General features: G+C 45.8%; 1 protein-coding gene across 1 annotated transcript in view; it reads right to left on the bottom strand.

Moving 5' to 3' along the window:
* Positions 1-14939, bottom strand: part of LOC120837655 (neprilysin-4-like) — a 188213-nt gene that overhangs the window by 76891 nt on the left and 96383 nt on the right. The window contains exons 9-10 of the mRNA XM_042290885.1: positions 13147-13277; positions 8682-8907 (exon numbers count right to left, since the gene is read on the bottom strand). Of these exons, the coding sequence (XP_042146819.1) occupies positions 8682-8907; positions 13147-13277 (357 nt within the window). The remainder of the gene's footprint in view (positions 1-8681; positions 8908-13146; positions 13278-14939) is intronic.

Here is a 14939-nt window from a genome sequence, read left to right on the forward strand (position 1 = left end):
ATAGATTGGGAACCCCATCTCGGGAAAATAACAGGCCTATTATTGTAAGTTTTTCTTCATACAAAACAAAAAATCAGTTACTTTGTGTGAACCGAAGCTGCGCGGCCTCCCTTTTTCTATGTCTGAAGATTTCTCAAAAAAAGTTCGCGTTGCGCGTCAGAGACTTCTTGCATTCGCCAAGTCACAGGGAGGTCCGCATAAGCTGCGTTGTGATAAACTACATATGGATTCAAATGCCTTCCTTTACGACTCCGTTTTCGAATCTTTGGTTAGTGCTTCCGCATAGGCACACGCTGGGAGTGGAAACAAACGCGTTGCTTCCTCCACCTCCAACTGACTTCTCGGTGTTTTATACTTAAATGCGCGCAGTTTAATACCAAAGCGTAACGAATTGTGTTCTCGTATTTCAACCTGTGATACTAAGATAGTACTGATCACTGAGACCCGGCTTCATCCTGATACAAACGACAATGAAATACTGCCGAATCATTCAAACTTTACATTTTATTGACGCGATCGGAAGGATCGTCCTGGTGGTGGCGTTTTAATATGCATTGATAAAAGTATCATACGCACACTTCTTTTCGTTTCCACGTCAATTGAGGCCATCTGGGTCTCTGTCACGCGCCTGTGACGATTATTACGGGTGGAAGAAGAAAAAAAGCGGAAGGGAACGAGCGCGTTCCAGAGAACGGCGAGCGCGAGAAGGGAACGGCGAGCGCGAGAGGAGAAGCAGCGGTGAAAGCCAGGGTCGGGCCGCGACGCACGGTGACGACCAGAGCTCGGAGGGAGGACCAGCCGCTACGGTCGGCGACGACTGCTACGTGCCACTTCAGGGGGAGTACGAGACACCGGCTTCTGCATCATCACATCAAGCGGCGATGCTCCGCAATGCACCGAGGGGAAAGGCTTGATCTTAAGGCAAGGACGGTAGCGGGAACGGGCTATGAGTGTGTTGACGTGACTTTATCTGCCTTCACTGTTTTGCGTTTCTTATTGCTAATTCTTTTCCTATTGTATCGCTTCTGGCACGTTCCTATCCTCATTCTTGGAAATTTACAATTTCTTTTGTTTATCCTCTCATGGATGTCGTTTCTCTCTTCTCGCGATTGACGATGACAATTAGGCGAGCTTGCCAGGATTCCCTTAACCCACTAGCCTGATCTCGTTGGTCCGGAGGAGAGAGTTCGTGACCATGACTGGGTCCGGAGTTGTAGAGATTGATAAATTGATGGCGGCTGGGAGGGAACTAGGATACACTGGAGAGGAGCTGAAGGTCTGGTTTGAGAGGGAGAAAAATATTCAAAGAGAGGAAAGGTTGCAGGCACGGGAGGCGGCAAAAGAAGAGCACGCGGCTCAAGAACGCGCATGTCAAGCGGAATGTGTCCGACTAGATAAGGAGCGGGAAGTTCTACAACTCAGAATCGCGGCCCATGAAAGAGGAAATCGCGAAGCGCGAGGGGAAGGAGGAGAAGGCGGTTCGACTGGACCAAGCCATAGGGCCAGTCCACACAAACTGATACCGCAGTATAATGAGACGCGCGACGATCTCGACGCGTATTTGCAGAGGTTTGAGCGTACGGCCACAGGCCTCGGATGGCCACAAGACAAGTGGGCAACCACTTTAAGTCTTTGTCTCACAGGAGAAGCCCTGACGGTGGTCGGTCGCATGACCCCTGCGGATGCGATGAATTATACAAAGATGAAACTGGCGCTGCTTCAAACATTCCGGTATACAAAAGAAGGTTATCGCGAAAGATTTCGTGAGGCGAAGCTCGAAGATGGGGAAACAAGAAAACAGTTTGCAGCCAGGTTGACGGGTTATTTCGATAGGTGGATCGAAGTTGCAGGTGTCGAGAAGACTTTCGAGGCGCTCCGGGACAGAATGCTAATAGAGCAGTTCATGACAATTTGAGCTAGTAAGTTGATGGTCTTTCTCAAAGAAAGAGACTGCTTGACCCTAGATGATTTGGCTGAAAAAGCCGACGTCTTTCTGGAAGCACAGACTCAGCTGAGCGCTTTAAAAGCGAAGGTAGAGGGACCAGACCCGAAAACCAGTGAAAGTACAGTCCCTAAAGCTTTCAGAGAGGACACACAGAGGATCCTCCGATGCTTTTTATGCAATGAGGTAGGACAGAAAGCCGAGAATTGCAAGGGTCGCAATCAACAATATAAACCATCGACATATTGGCACTGCGGCCGGATGGGACACAAGGGCGACAAATGCACTATGAGGGCTGGCGATAAACCACAAGCTTCTTGCCGGTGGACAGCCTCCGACGAAACGGCAGGTGAACCAGATGAGACCTACCTTAGGTTAAAGAAGGGCGACAAAATACCAGTGGTTTACACATCTGCAGAGAGGCCACCCAAGTTTCTGGTGGAGAATATGCCTGTCGTCGAAGGCCGCATTGGCGAGAAAAAAGTTACGCTGCTTCGGGACATCGGTTGCAATACAGTAGTCGTAAAAAAGAACTTAGTGCTCGTTGGGTGCTACACTGGAAACTGTAGTCCCGTATATTTACTGGACCGAACAGTGAAATACTTACCTGAGGCGGAAATTGTGATCAACACACCCTTTCTGGCAGGAAAAGTCGTGGCGAAGTGCATTGACGATCCTCTATACGACTTAGTGCTTGGCAACGTTCCACAAGTCAGAGATCCCAACGATCCGAATCCATCTTGGGATTCCGACCAACAGCGAAGTGACGAGATGAAGAAACCTACTCTCCAGGGAGTTGGCCACCAGCTGGACAAGAGAGCCGAGGTACCAGAGAGGAAGGACCACAAAGAGGCCTCTCCGTACGACTCGGAAAACACGGACTTGGGACTGATAACTCCACTTTCAAGTACCGCGGGACGGGGAGGGTCGAGGAAGAATAAGAGCGGGAACAAAACGGAACCTCCACTGAATGTGCCACAGGTACCGATTCTCGAAACAACAGTCGAGAAGCTTGCGACGGAACAGAGGAACGATGCGTCCTTAAGGAAATGTTTCGACAACGTCGGAAAGGTGGTAAAGAAACAGAAGTGTCGTACGAAGTATGAAATGGTTATAAAGAACAACCTGCTCTTTCGGAGCTGTATATTTTCCACCGGGAGGAGAATAGAGGATCTGGCTCTCCCAGGCAAGATTTCGAACAACTGTTATGGCCATGGCACACGATGGTATCATGTCAGGCCACCAAGGCATGAAGAACGCGCTCGCGCTAACGGCTAAAGAGTTCTTTTGGCCGGGCATGCAGAGTGACATCAAGAGGTACGTGCGTTCCTGCGATGTATGCCAGCGCACGGTGCCAAAAGGCAGAGTAGGCAAAGCGCCTCTTGGGACAATGCCGGCCATCGAGACACCATTCAAGAGAGTGTCGATCGACATCATCGGACCGATCAACCCAACAGCGAGTTCGGGCGACCGAAGAGCCTTTGCGAATAAGGCAACATGCGTTGCCAATTTCCGTCTAAGAGACACTCGAAAAGGAGATTTTGGAAATGCTGCGACTGGGCATTATAGAACGGTGCACGTCACCGTTTAATGCGCCGGTTGTAATTGTTCGAAAGAAAGACGGTTCTGACAGGTTTTGCATTGATTACAGGAAGTTAAACGACGTGCTTAAGGATGACCCAGAGCCGATTCCAAGGGCGGACGTCACCTTCGCCAAGGTGGGCTGTAAGAACTTTTTCTCCAAGCTGGATCTAGCGAAGGGATACTGGCAGATCCCGATGGAGGATTTGGCCAAAGAGAAGACAGCGTTCTCGTCGAGGAGCGGACTTTACCAGTTTAGGTTCATGCCTTTCGGGCTCAAGACTGCCTCTGCTACCTTCACCAGACTGATGAAAAAGTTGCTTCATGGAATTCCAGAGGCTCATCACTACATCGATGACATTCTCATCGCCTCGGATACGTGGACGCAACACATGAGGCCGTTTCAGACAGTTTTTGATCGGTTGCAAGAAGCCAATATCACGGCTCGGCCGAAAAAATGCGAGATCGCATCTACAAAGACGACCTTCCTCGGTCATGAGTTGGGTGGAGGACGAATCGCGCCCCACGCGGAGATCCTTGGAAGGATACAAGACGCTCCAAGGCCGGTGACAAAACGTCAAGTGAAGTCGTTTCTTGGGCTGACCGGCTATTACCGCCATTTCGTCCCAAACTACGCGGATCTTGCCACACCACTGCTGGAGCTCACGAAGAAAGGAGAACGAAATCAAGGTAAATGGGGGTCAGCACAGGAGGAATCGTTCGAGAGACTGAAGGACTGCTTATCAAGACCACCTATCCTGTTGGCGCTAGATCCCGACAAGGAATTCGTTTTGAGGACGGGTGCATCTGATGCATTCCTGGGCGCAGTATTGCTCCAGGAAAGTGAAGGACTGCTGCATTCAGTGGGATATGCGAGCAGAACACTGGGAAAATCGGAAAAGAGTTATGCCACAGTAGAGAAAGAGTGTCTTGCGATTGTTTGGGCCGTGGAGTGATTTAGGCTGTTCTCATATGGCAGAAAATTTTGCATACAAACGGATCACCGAGCTTTGGAGTTTTTGAACAAAGCGAAGCACTCTAACAGTCGCATAATGCGATGGAGTGTATAATTGCAGGAACAGGACTTTCACATCGAATACATTAAGGGGAAAGACAATGTGGGAGCAGACTTCTTAAGTCGTCTAGAGAGCTAAGCCGTAGGGGGATATTTGTTCGTAAAGGCAGGACGCAGGGTTAATGAGGCCCATTAGGATTTTTTTTTGTTGTTGTTGAGTTAGGTCAGGACAAGAGTGTGTGGCCCATGTGATTTGTGCGTGCAAATAGGGACGCGAGAGCGTAACCATTGTTTGTTTTCTTGATTTGGACGATACTAATTTTTGGGATGTGGAAACGGCATACGTGCGTGAGTCCTAAGGACCAAGAGTGGTGGTATTTCTGAATGTGCCGCGGTCACTACAACAAGCCATAGAGGAGGTCGCCTTCATGAAGAAACTTTATATTGTGAAGTTCTCGAAGTGAGGGGGGGTGTCACGTGCCTGTGACGATTATTACGGGTGGAAGAAGAAAAGAAACGGAAGGGAACGAGCGCGTTCCAGAGAACAACGAGCGCGAGAAGGGTACGGCGAGCGCGAGAGGAGAAGCAGCGGTGAAAGCCAGGGTCGGGCCGCGACACACGGTGACGACCAGAGCTCGGAGGGAGGACCAGTCGCTACGGTCGGCGACGCCTGCTACGAGCAACTCCAGGGGGAGTGCGAGACACCGGCTTCTGCATCATCACATCAAGCGGCGACGCTCCGCCAAACAACGAGTGGAAAGACTTGAACCTAAGGCAAGGACGGTAGCGGGAACGGGCTATGAGTGTGTTGACGTGACTTTAACTGCCTTGAGTGCTTTGCTTTTCTTATTGCTAATTATTTTTCTAATGTATCGCTTCTGGCACGTTCCTATCCTCCTTCTTGCAAATAAATCATTTATTTTGTTGATCCTCTCACGGATGTCGTTTCACTCTTTTCCCGATTGACGATGACAGTCTCAGTGAAATGTGGTTTTAAGTCAATCCTGGTTGGCGTGTGTCATCGACCACTAGATGCGTCACCTAGTTTTGTCACTGCTTTGCATGATGAGCTGTCAATTTTGTGTACAGTATATACTGGTCATTCTTTTTATCTTAAAAGGCGATTTTAACTTCCGTGAGATAAATTGGAATTTATCTGTTCTTGTTGGTGGTGGAAGTTCTGGTGAGTGCTGCGATTTTATCAGTCTCTGCCTGGATTTTAACCTTTCCCAGGTGATTTGTTTTTCTACCCGTGTGACCACCACATGTTCAAATATATTAGACGTTCTTTTGAATATCCCTCCGAGATTTATTACCTCTCTTACCGGTTTTGAAGGCATCAGTGACCACAAAGCACTGTTCTTTTAACCTAGGATTTCAAGCACCAGAACTAGTCAGGTTGACCAAGCAAATGAGGCTATATAACAAGGGGAACTATGAGCAGCTTAAACAGGACCTCTCAAGCTATTTCTCAATCTTCCTGGAGCGTTTTGACGATAGGCATATCAATGAAAATTGGTGCCATTTTAAAAACAAATTACAGCAACACATTGAAGCTCATGTTCCAACTTTTAACATCAGTTCCCGGTCTTTTAATCCTTGGTATTCGCGCTCACTGAAAACCCTTAACAATAAGAAAAAAACGACGTTTTTGACTAGCCAAAAAACAAGACACTGTTTTATCCAGGTCTAAATATCATGAATGCGCCACTGATTATAAAATTATGTTAGAACAACAGAAGCGTATATTTTACCAGAAGACCCTTCCATCTATGCTACTAAACAACTCACGCCAATTTTGGAATGTTGTAAATTATGCACCATACTCCCCACTAGCGCATATTGATGATTCTGAGAACATTATTGAGAATAATCGGTGTGCCACAGTTCTTAATCATATATTTTTTTTCCCCATTTTACCGCCCACTGTCTCTTAACACTGTCCTTAGCTATTACTAGCAACGTTTTACTTATGGATCCAATTTGTATTGATTACGAAGGTATTGTTAATATTATTCAGTCCCTAAAAAGGTCCTCTTCCTGTGGTGTCGACGGCATAAATTCTAAGGTCTTACAAAACACTAAATATTCCTCAAGCCTATTTCCAACAAATAATTTTCAACAATCATTAGGTACGGCGGCGGTTCCTGAGGATTGGAGAATCGGCAAGGTCAACCCGGTCCACAAAAGCGGTGATAAATCTTCTCCTTTAAAATATAGGCCAATATCTCTAACTTCTGTACCTTCTAATATACTCGAGCATGTAATTCACAAGCAACTATCTATTCACCTTGATTCTATCTCCTCTTTTAACAAAGCGCAGCACGGCTTCCGTTGAAACTACTCCTGCGAAACCCAACTTCTCTGTTTAACAGATCACCTGTTCGCAAACCTTGATTCTGGCTACCCCACTGACGCTGTATTTCTCGAGTTCACTAAAGCTTTTGACAAAGTTCTGCACAACAGACTGCTTCTTAAACTATCGTCATTAAACCTCGATAATAATGTTCTCTCATGGATTGAATCTTTTCTCTCTCAACGTCATCAGTTTGTTCATGTTAATAATTGTTCTTCTAATTTAGCCCCCGTAACATCTGGCGTGCCTCAGGGAACGGTGCTTGGTCGGTTACTTTTCCTCATCTATATCAACGACTTTCCTTTTCAGGTATCCTCACCCATGAGCCTATTTGTCCACGACTGTGTCCTTTACCGAAAAATACCATCCCCTCATGACTCTTTAACCCTACAAAATGACCTCGACCTAGATCAGAGCTGGTGTACTAACTGGCAGATGACGCTTAACATCAGCAAATGTAAATGCATGCGCTTCTCTCGTTCCTTCTTTCAAACCTCTCTTGTTAATTTTCTCAATGGCATCCCTCTTCAACCCACGGATATGTATAAATACCTCGGCGTTCTTCTAACTTCAAACCTCTTCTGGGAAAACCATATTAATTCAGTTGTGAGTTCCGCTAACAAAAGCAATTTCATATCCGCCCCTCCTCAACTAAAACAGCTCCTCTATCTTGCCCTAGTCCGGTCTCAATTAGAATACGCATCTTCAATCTGTCACTCTCATCAAGCTACATTAACAGAGTACATTGAATATGTTCAAAACCGTGCTGCGCGTTTTATTCGGTCTGATTACTCTAGTTTTTCTAGTGTTTCCCTCATTAAATCAAATATCTCTCTCTCCCATTGCTTTTCACCCGTCGAAAAATATCCCGTCTCTGCCTTCTGCATAAAGTTTTTTATTCACCACTTTTATATCAGTCTCTTCTTTTCCCACCGACTTATCTTTTGCCCAGACTCGATCATTGCAATAAAATAGCCCGGCCAATGTGTTTTTCCACAGCACATCAGCACGCCCCTCTTCCTGATGCAATTGTGGAATGGAATGACCTTCAGGAAGACATCTTTTACCACAGAATAAGTTCATTTTCAATAAGATTAGAATATAGGTGGTCCTACTAGCTCTACTATATACACTTTTGAATTACACTAGTCCTACAAATTGCAAGAAAGTCCACTACAGTAAAATAACTGGCATGTCCGCTGTACCATTACATGACCGGCAGTTTTCAGCAATTACCCATATCTTTAGCTTCGAACATACTGCCTAATGTTAGAGCACACGTCGTAATGCTTTCTGTAGAACAAATTCTGAGTCTCATAAGAATGCGAATGTTCGTTTGCAGGCTGAATCAATCATAAACTATTATTTAGTGGAAATATTCCAGGCCAAGTAAACGATTACGTTTCTTGTTTTTAGCATTTGCTCGAATGGCACTACCAAATTCTTATATATTACGTTGGATAGCACTGATAACATTTAGGTTCAAACTTTGGTTTCGCCTATTTTTGGCTTTTTACGAATAATATTAAATAGATAACGTGCGCCTTAAATACATATATTAGAATCGTTTTATTTATTATTAAAACTAAGAATGGATATTCGCAATTATTATGATTTAAATCCGGGATACACTATAAAACAAAGTATCGGACAAAGCATTTACATACTTTTAGAAAGGGCAGGCCTTCTGAGTGCAGATGAACTTTTTTTTTAAAGAACTAATTATACTGTTCCGAAGGTTTAGTTAACGAGACGCATTTATCGGGAACTTGAAAAGTTTTGCTTACAGTTTTCTTGGCTTTGGGATCAAACATTTTGTCCACATAAAGACGACTTATTGCGTGTGTCATTAAGTCTGATATACCGGAAAGACACTGCATCCACAGTGGTTTTTCTTTCTTTACGCCTGTTGCCTCTTTATCAAAGTTAAGGAAGAGCTTGTCAAGCTCTTTGGACCCATCAGCACCATAAGTCCGAATTGTAATCCAGTGCACAAAATTGTACAGCGTAGATCTGCGGAAAAAATGCACCCGATCACATACATATTAGAATGACATTTGTGATTAGGTCCCTACATTCATCCAGCATAAGAGTTCACCTCTATGTCTAAAGTTTTACTGACCGGCGCTCGTCCAAATAAGCAGTAATTGTAGAACAATTCCATATATACACCCAAAATATTGCCACTCGAAACTCCTAACAAGCGCGCCCATGTTTTGCGTGTTTGATTCCAACGCTAATGGTCCCAGGTTCGATGCCTGGGAGCCGACGCACCTTTTTGTTATTCCTGTGAATGTCGCGTTCCTGTAAATGTGCGTTGTCGTAAATGCGAGAACCCCTTTGCTATTTTGAGGACCGAGTGTGCTCCGCACCGAACCTTCTACGCCGTTTGTTCCAGAAGCCCGCGCGAGTACTGTCGGGATCAAAGGTTTGGATAAGACCGGTGCGCCTACCGAATTGCATCGCCGCGCTTCCTCACTGCACGCTGCCTGCTGCCGAGACCGGCACAGTACGCACGCGTGTCCTTTCTTATCTGCTGGCTTGCTTGTTTGCTCGCTTCAGCGCGAGGCGCTCCGGTTTGAATGAAACTAGGGTGCCTACATGCCTGTCTGTCTCAGGGTGAAGACATCCATTGTTGCCCTGAATGTGCCAGCGCGTGACGCTCTCACGCTCCCGGTGCGTGACTAGGGCGGTAAAATGGCGTCTATGCATTAGCCAAAGCTAAGCGCTCGAGCTGAGTGACAGCGGATTGCACGCACTTCAAAATGCATAAACAAACGATTGGGCGGAAAAATGGCTGAGATGTCACCACTCAAGCAAAAGCGCGCGTGTGTATGAAGGCACTCTAAATGAAACGGCGATAGATGCTGCTCCAGCAGCCGTGATTAAACACACTCGCTCTGAACAGCGGCTGATCGACCGACCTCGCGTGCACTGCGGCACGGGCAGTTCACGCGACTCTTTCGAGTGATTAGGCGACGTGTTGAAAACAATCGATTCGTTTTTTTTGTGTGTTTTTTTTTTAATTTTTTATAATTTATTGAACAATTTTACTTCACCAGCCAGTTTTCTTATACCACCGAAGCCTTCATGGATTGCGGGACTAGTCTTTTTGCACGGAGGCCAGAACTGCTGTGGTTCTGTGGGCCTGAGACCCCTAGGATGCAGGGGGCAATGCATGAGACAGCTTGTGCAATTTGGTGCTCTGCTCGTGCCGACTAGCAGCGGTGTCATCGCGCGTTCCGAAAGACTGCAGCTCACACGATGCATGCCGGCAGTGGCATGCATCGTGAGAGCTGCATGACGGAAAAACCCTTGTCGTCGGGACGTTCACTTACAACCCGGAGACAGGGTGTGGGTGTGGACAGGCATTCGTCCCCGCGGCTTAAGCGAGAAAATCCTGAAACGATACTTCGGATCTTAAAATGTAGTTCGTCGACTGGGAGATCTGAACTACGGGGTAATGCCAGACCGAAGAACACTATCACGCCAGAACCACGACATGAAGTCGTCCACGTCGTGCGCCTCAAGCCGTACGCTCGATAATTCTGTAAGCTGTTATTCCGTGCAGAGGTTGAGACCACTAGGATTTACCAGCCACCGTATTTTCCAATTCTTTTGTTTGTTTTGCACTGCATTGCTTCCTTGCAGGTTGTGATGACACGAGCGTCTCCGAGCGAGCGCGCCCGTGGCCGTTTAGTTATCGTTTATGACTCCGACAAAAATGGGCTAAAGTTCGATGCCTGAGAGCGGACGCACCTTTTTATTTCTGTAATATGTAGCGTTGTGGTAAATTTGTTAACCCTGTTGCATGTTCGAGGACCCAAATCTCTATGAACCGAACCTTCTACGCTAATTGTTCAAGTAGCCCACGAGTGTACACAAGGGGCTCCGCGTGGCTAGCCGGAGTTTGTTTCGCCCCAGCGTTCGATCCAACTCTTACGCCACCAGCGACACCTGTGACGCTCGCCTTATTCTATTTTGTTTCAGGCACAAGTTCGCCCCATTAAACGTCGATTTTCTGTCAGGCATTCGTCGCCTCATCAATTGTCATTCGTGAAAATATACCCTTGACCTGTACTGCTAGTGTGGGTTGTGAATCTGAAATTAACAGCTATATTGTTTTGAAGTATGACCGCCCGCAATTCTATCCGGCGAGGAGCATCCAGTTGTAATATACGGTGCATCTTTGTTAACTCAATCGGAATTAACATTTTTTTCGGGTTTTCTGCTCACTTTTCTTTCTCTTTGTAAGGGCTTTGGTTTTTGTATATACGATGTGTTTTTTTCTCAGCGACGTTATGTTTTTGTGCATTTAGTTTGATGCAGATGAGTATGATCGCCGTTTTTTTTTTTTATGGCATTGCCTTCGCTTACGACCCGTGTACCACTAATAGGGTCAGCTGACTCTTTGTTTGTACCATATGTGTTTATAAACTCATATCGCAAGTTTTCGGAGCGGTTCGCACGAAAGCTGCTTTTATAGCATGATTGACCTTCTTTCAAACAAGGACGACATCAAGCTGCGAAAGCCTGACCTGCGTTTCCCGTCCGGACCTGGAGTTGCGCTTCCTCTTCTGCTCCTCCACGACTTCTCTGAGTCGCCAACAAGATTGGTGAGGAAGCGCAACTGCCCTTTCGGAATCGGGACCAACCCGCAGTTCGAACTTTTGACGCTTCGTGAGAAGCACTTGTACAACCGCTCTTCTGGAAAAACTTGGCAGCGACCTTTATCTTCAAAATCCTATAATGCATGAAATGCAGTATTTATGGTGCGAACGTTTAAAGTCATTTAGCAGCCACCAAACTTCGGAGAGTGAAGAGCCTTGATTTTTATCAAATATCCCGCTACACTGAGAGGGGAAAATTGATACATAGGTCAAGTGGCGTCAATTTCTGCGCTTAATTTAGTTGGAAAACTAAATTGAGGTGTAGGCCACGTGACGTTAATTTTCCTGCTATATTTACAGGGGAAATTGTATGGACGCATTGGGCACGTTTCGTCAGGTAATGTGTCGTCAATATTACCCTAAATTTACTGGGGAAACGGAAGGTGCTTAGATCACGTGACATGAATGTTTGCGCCAAATTAAGCAGGGAAGCTTATTTGGACTATAGGCCACGTGACCCCAGCGACGCGGCGCTCACCAATCGCACCGGGCTGCGATCTCCCGGGCGCCCAGCCCCGGTTAGTCCCACCGTGTAGATTAGACCACCAGGTCACGTGACGTCATTTTTTTCGCTGAATGTAGTGGCGAGACATATTTGGGGTATAGGTCTCTAGACATCAGGTCACGTGCTGTTAAGTTTCCCTCTAAATTTAGCAGGGAAAGGGAATTGGTGTATATGTCATGCGACGTCAGGCTACGGGAAGGCAATTTTCCCGCAAAATTCAGGGGGAAAACTGATTTGGTGTATAGGTCGCTTGACGCGACAGGTCCCGTGACACCAATTTCCCTGCCGAATTTGATGGGAAAACTTAATTGGTGTATATATCGCGAGACATCAGCTCACTGGACCTCAATAGACATCACGTGATTTAATCACCGATTCAGTTTCGCCCTCTCAATTTAGCGATGAAATTGACGCCACGTCATCTGATATTCCATGACCTAAATGACAATTTAGTTTCTCTTCTAAGTATAGCGGGAAAAATAATGTCACGCGACTTACACAGCAGTTCAGTTTCTCCACTAAATTTAGCAGGGATATCGACATGACGTGTCCTGATGTAATGTGACCTATACTCCGATTCTGCTTCTCCGCCAAGTTTAGCGAAACATGTAACTTAGGTGTCAGCGATTACATACCTCTGTCACATAGACAAACTCGGATTGCAAATTATGTCACTCAGCACGATCGCTCGCCCCGAAGAAGAAACGGCGGGCCCGTCTAGGAACAACTATTAAATATAGGCATGCCACGCGTTAAATTATCAGATGTAGGGGTTGTAAACACTGGCGTCTGAAAACTCGGAGCATCGCTAAACGTTCGTGATGGAAGAACGTCTTGTTTTTGTCTTGACTTTTTTACATCACGGTGTAACGTCGTCTAAAGAAATTTAAGCGATGCCACCTGAAGCACTGCATTCCATGCACTGTAAGGCCTCAAAGGTAAAGGATTCTGATATTTTTAATTGTCGCACACCTTACAAGGTTTATAAACCTAGGCCGAACGTGAATACAAATTGTTTTGCACGTAGGTTTGTGATATCTAAACTTCATAATAGTGTAATCGTATGTGTTGACTTACATATTTTCTTCTTCCAGAATTTTCTGAATATCTTTAACATAATCAGGCTCCAATACAATCACACGTTCGCTCTCATTGAGTGTCATATTGGCCACTGCAAACTCATGATTTAATAGTTTCAGCCATTCAATCTGTAATGTCACAAGCGAAAATAAAACATCAAAATACAGTGAGGATTCCATTTCTGCCACAAGGATCGAAATTATATCCACAAGGATCGAAATTATATAACTATATATATAAAAATAAACAATATATATGTTCGCAACTTATGCTAGCCTGTGTCCTTTTCATTTAATTTCATGTTATTACCCTTAATGACCCTCGAAGGGTCATTATATAACGGGTGGGTACATAAATGGGATATACATTGATGCCAAACAATTTTAAAGCTACACATGTCCAGTTACATTTTTCATGAATGTGAATGGGCAATTCATTGCAACAGCGTAAGAAATGCAGTCCCAGCTCAGAGCTGCTGGGGGGAAAAATGAAGCAAAAAATGCGACAGTGCGGGTGCATGGGCGGGAATTTGGTGCGAATGAGCGTAAAAGATAAGATGGGTAAAAGATAAGGTGGTTGACGAAGCGAAGAATGAACAAAACGCGTATTAAACAAACAGACACCGGTGTTACGTCGACGACTGGAGAGAGGCCGAAGCCCTGATTCAGCTTTTATGCTGATATGCTGATATTAAATGAACATAAAAAATGAATGAACCGAGTAGCGCGATTTTGGGCAGCTTCAAGTGCGTTGATTAGATATATTTGGTGTACGTTCCAGGTTGCAGACGCATGTACTTGCTTTGATCAAAAAATATTTTTTTTGGCAAATCGCTGAAATCATGGTAACTTTGAAAAGCTTTGTAGGTTTTTCGAAGTTTCTAAGAGACCAAATATTTTGTTAGATTAAATGCTTCAAACCTGTGCAAAGTTTCAGAATAGTGTGAAGGGCGATTCCTTTTGAAGTTTCGCTGAAGTCGACACTTAGATCGTCTTATTTAGAATATTGGACCGATTGGAAACTATATCTTTAATACTATTATAAAAGGAAAGGATGTCACCGCTAGTAATATTTTAATGCATCCTCGCAATTTAGTTTGCAAAAGGTTGGCAAGACAGGAAATTGATCTCTACATTTTTTTCTAAGTTCTATCACCATTTAAAGACTCTTAAGATATGTAAGCACTTCCACTACACTGCAAGTGCCTTCCGAGCTTCACCTGATCTGTCACACAGGTAGCACAAGAGGTGGGGATTATGTGGGCGCACATGGGCCATGAACGCTCGGGCAGGCCATACGAAACCCACGCTGGTCCCACGTGGCCGCAGAGGGGGCATACCCAATATGGTGTGCTAGTGCAATACGCTCGTGGTCTCCGCTACGCGAGGGCACGCCCAGCGCCGTCGTTCCCACTTCAGCTATGCGGGGGCAGAGTTAGCGCAAATAGGTTCTTCAGAGGGCCAAAATATGGCCGTGCCCAGCTTTGGCTGCAGGTTCAATACAGCCGTGGATCCCACCTCGCCCATACGGAGGCAGATTTTGCAAAGGTACGGGCAAAGCGTGCGCATGAGGGAGTTGGGCTACACATGTAAAAACCCCGTCTGTCCCACATCGGCTGTACGGGAACCAAGCTGCGGTGATTAAAGCTCCACGACCGCGAAGCGTCGGCAGGCCTGACTTGGGCTGCTCATGTATAACCCACGTGGGATCCACCTCGGATTTGCGGGGGGCCGAATGCGATGATGTGGGCTCACTCCGGCAAAGTTTGGTCAAGCCCAACTTGGGCTGCC

This window comes from Ixodes scapularis, unplaced genomic scaffold (assembly GCF_016920785.2).
Source record: "Ixodes scapularis isolate PalLabHiFi unplaced genomic scaffold, ASM1692078v2 PGA_scaffold1__304_contigs__length_218370807, whole genome shotgun sequence".
Lineage (NCBI taxonomy): Eukaryota > Metazoa > Arthropoda > Arachnida > Ixodida > Ixodidae > Ixodes > Ixodes scapularis.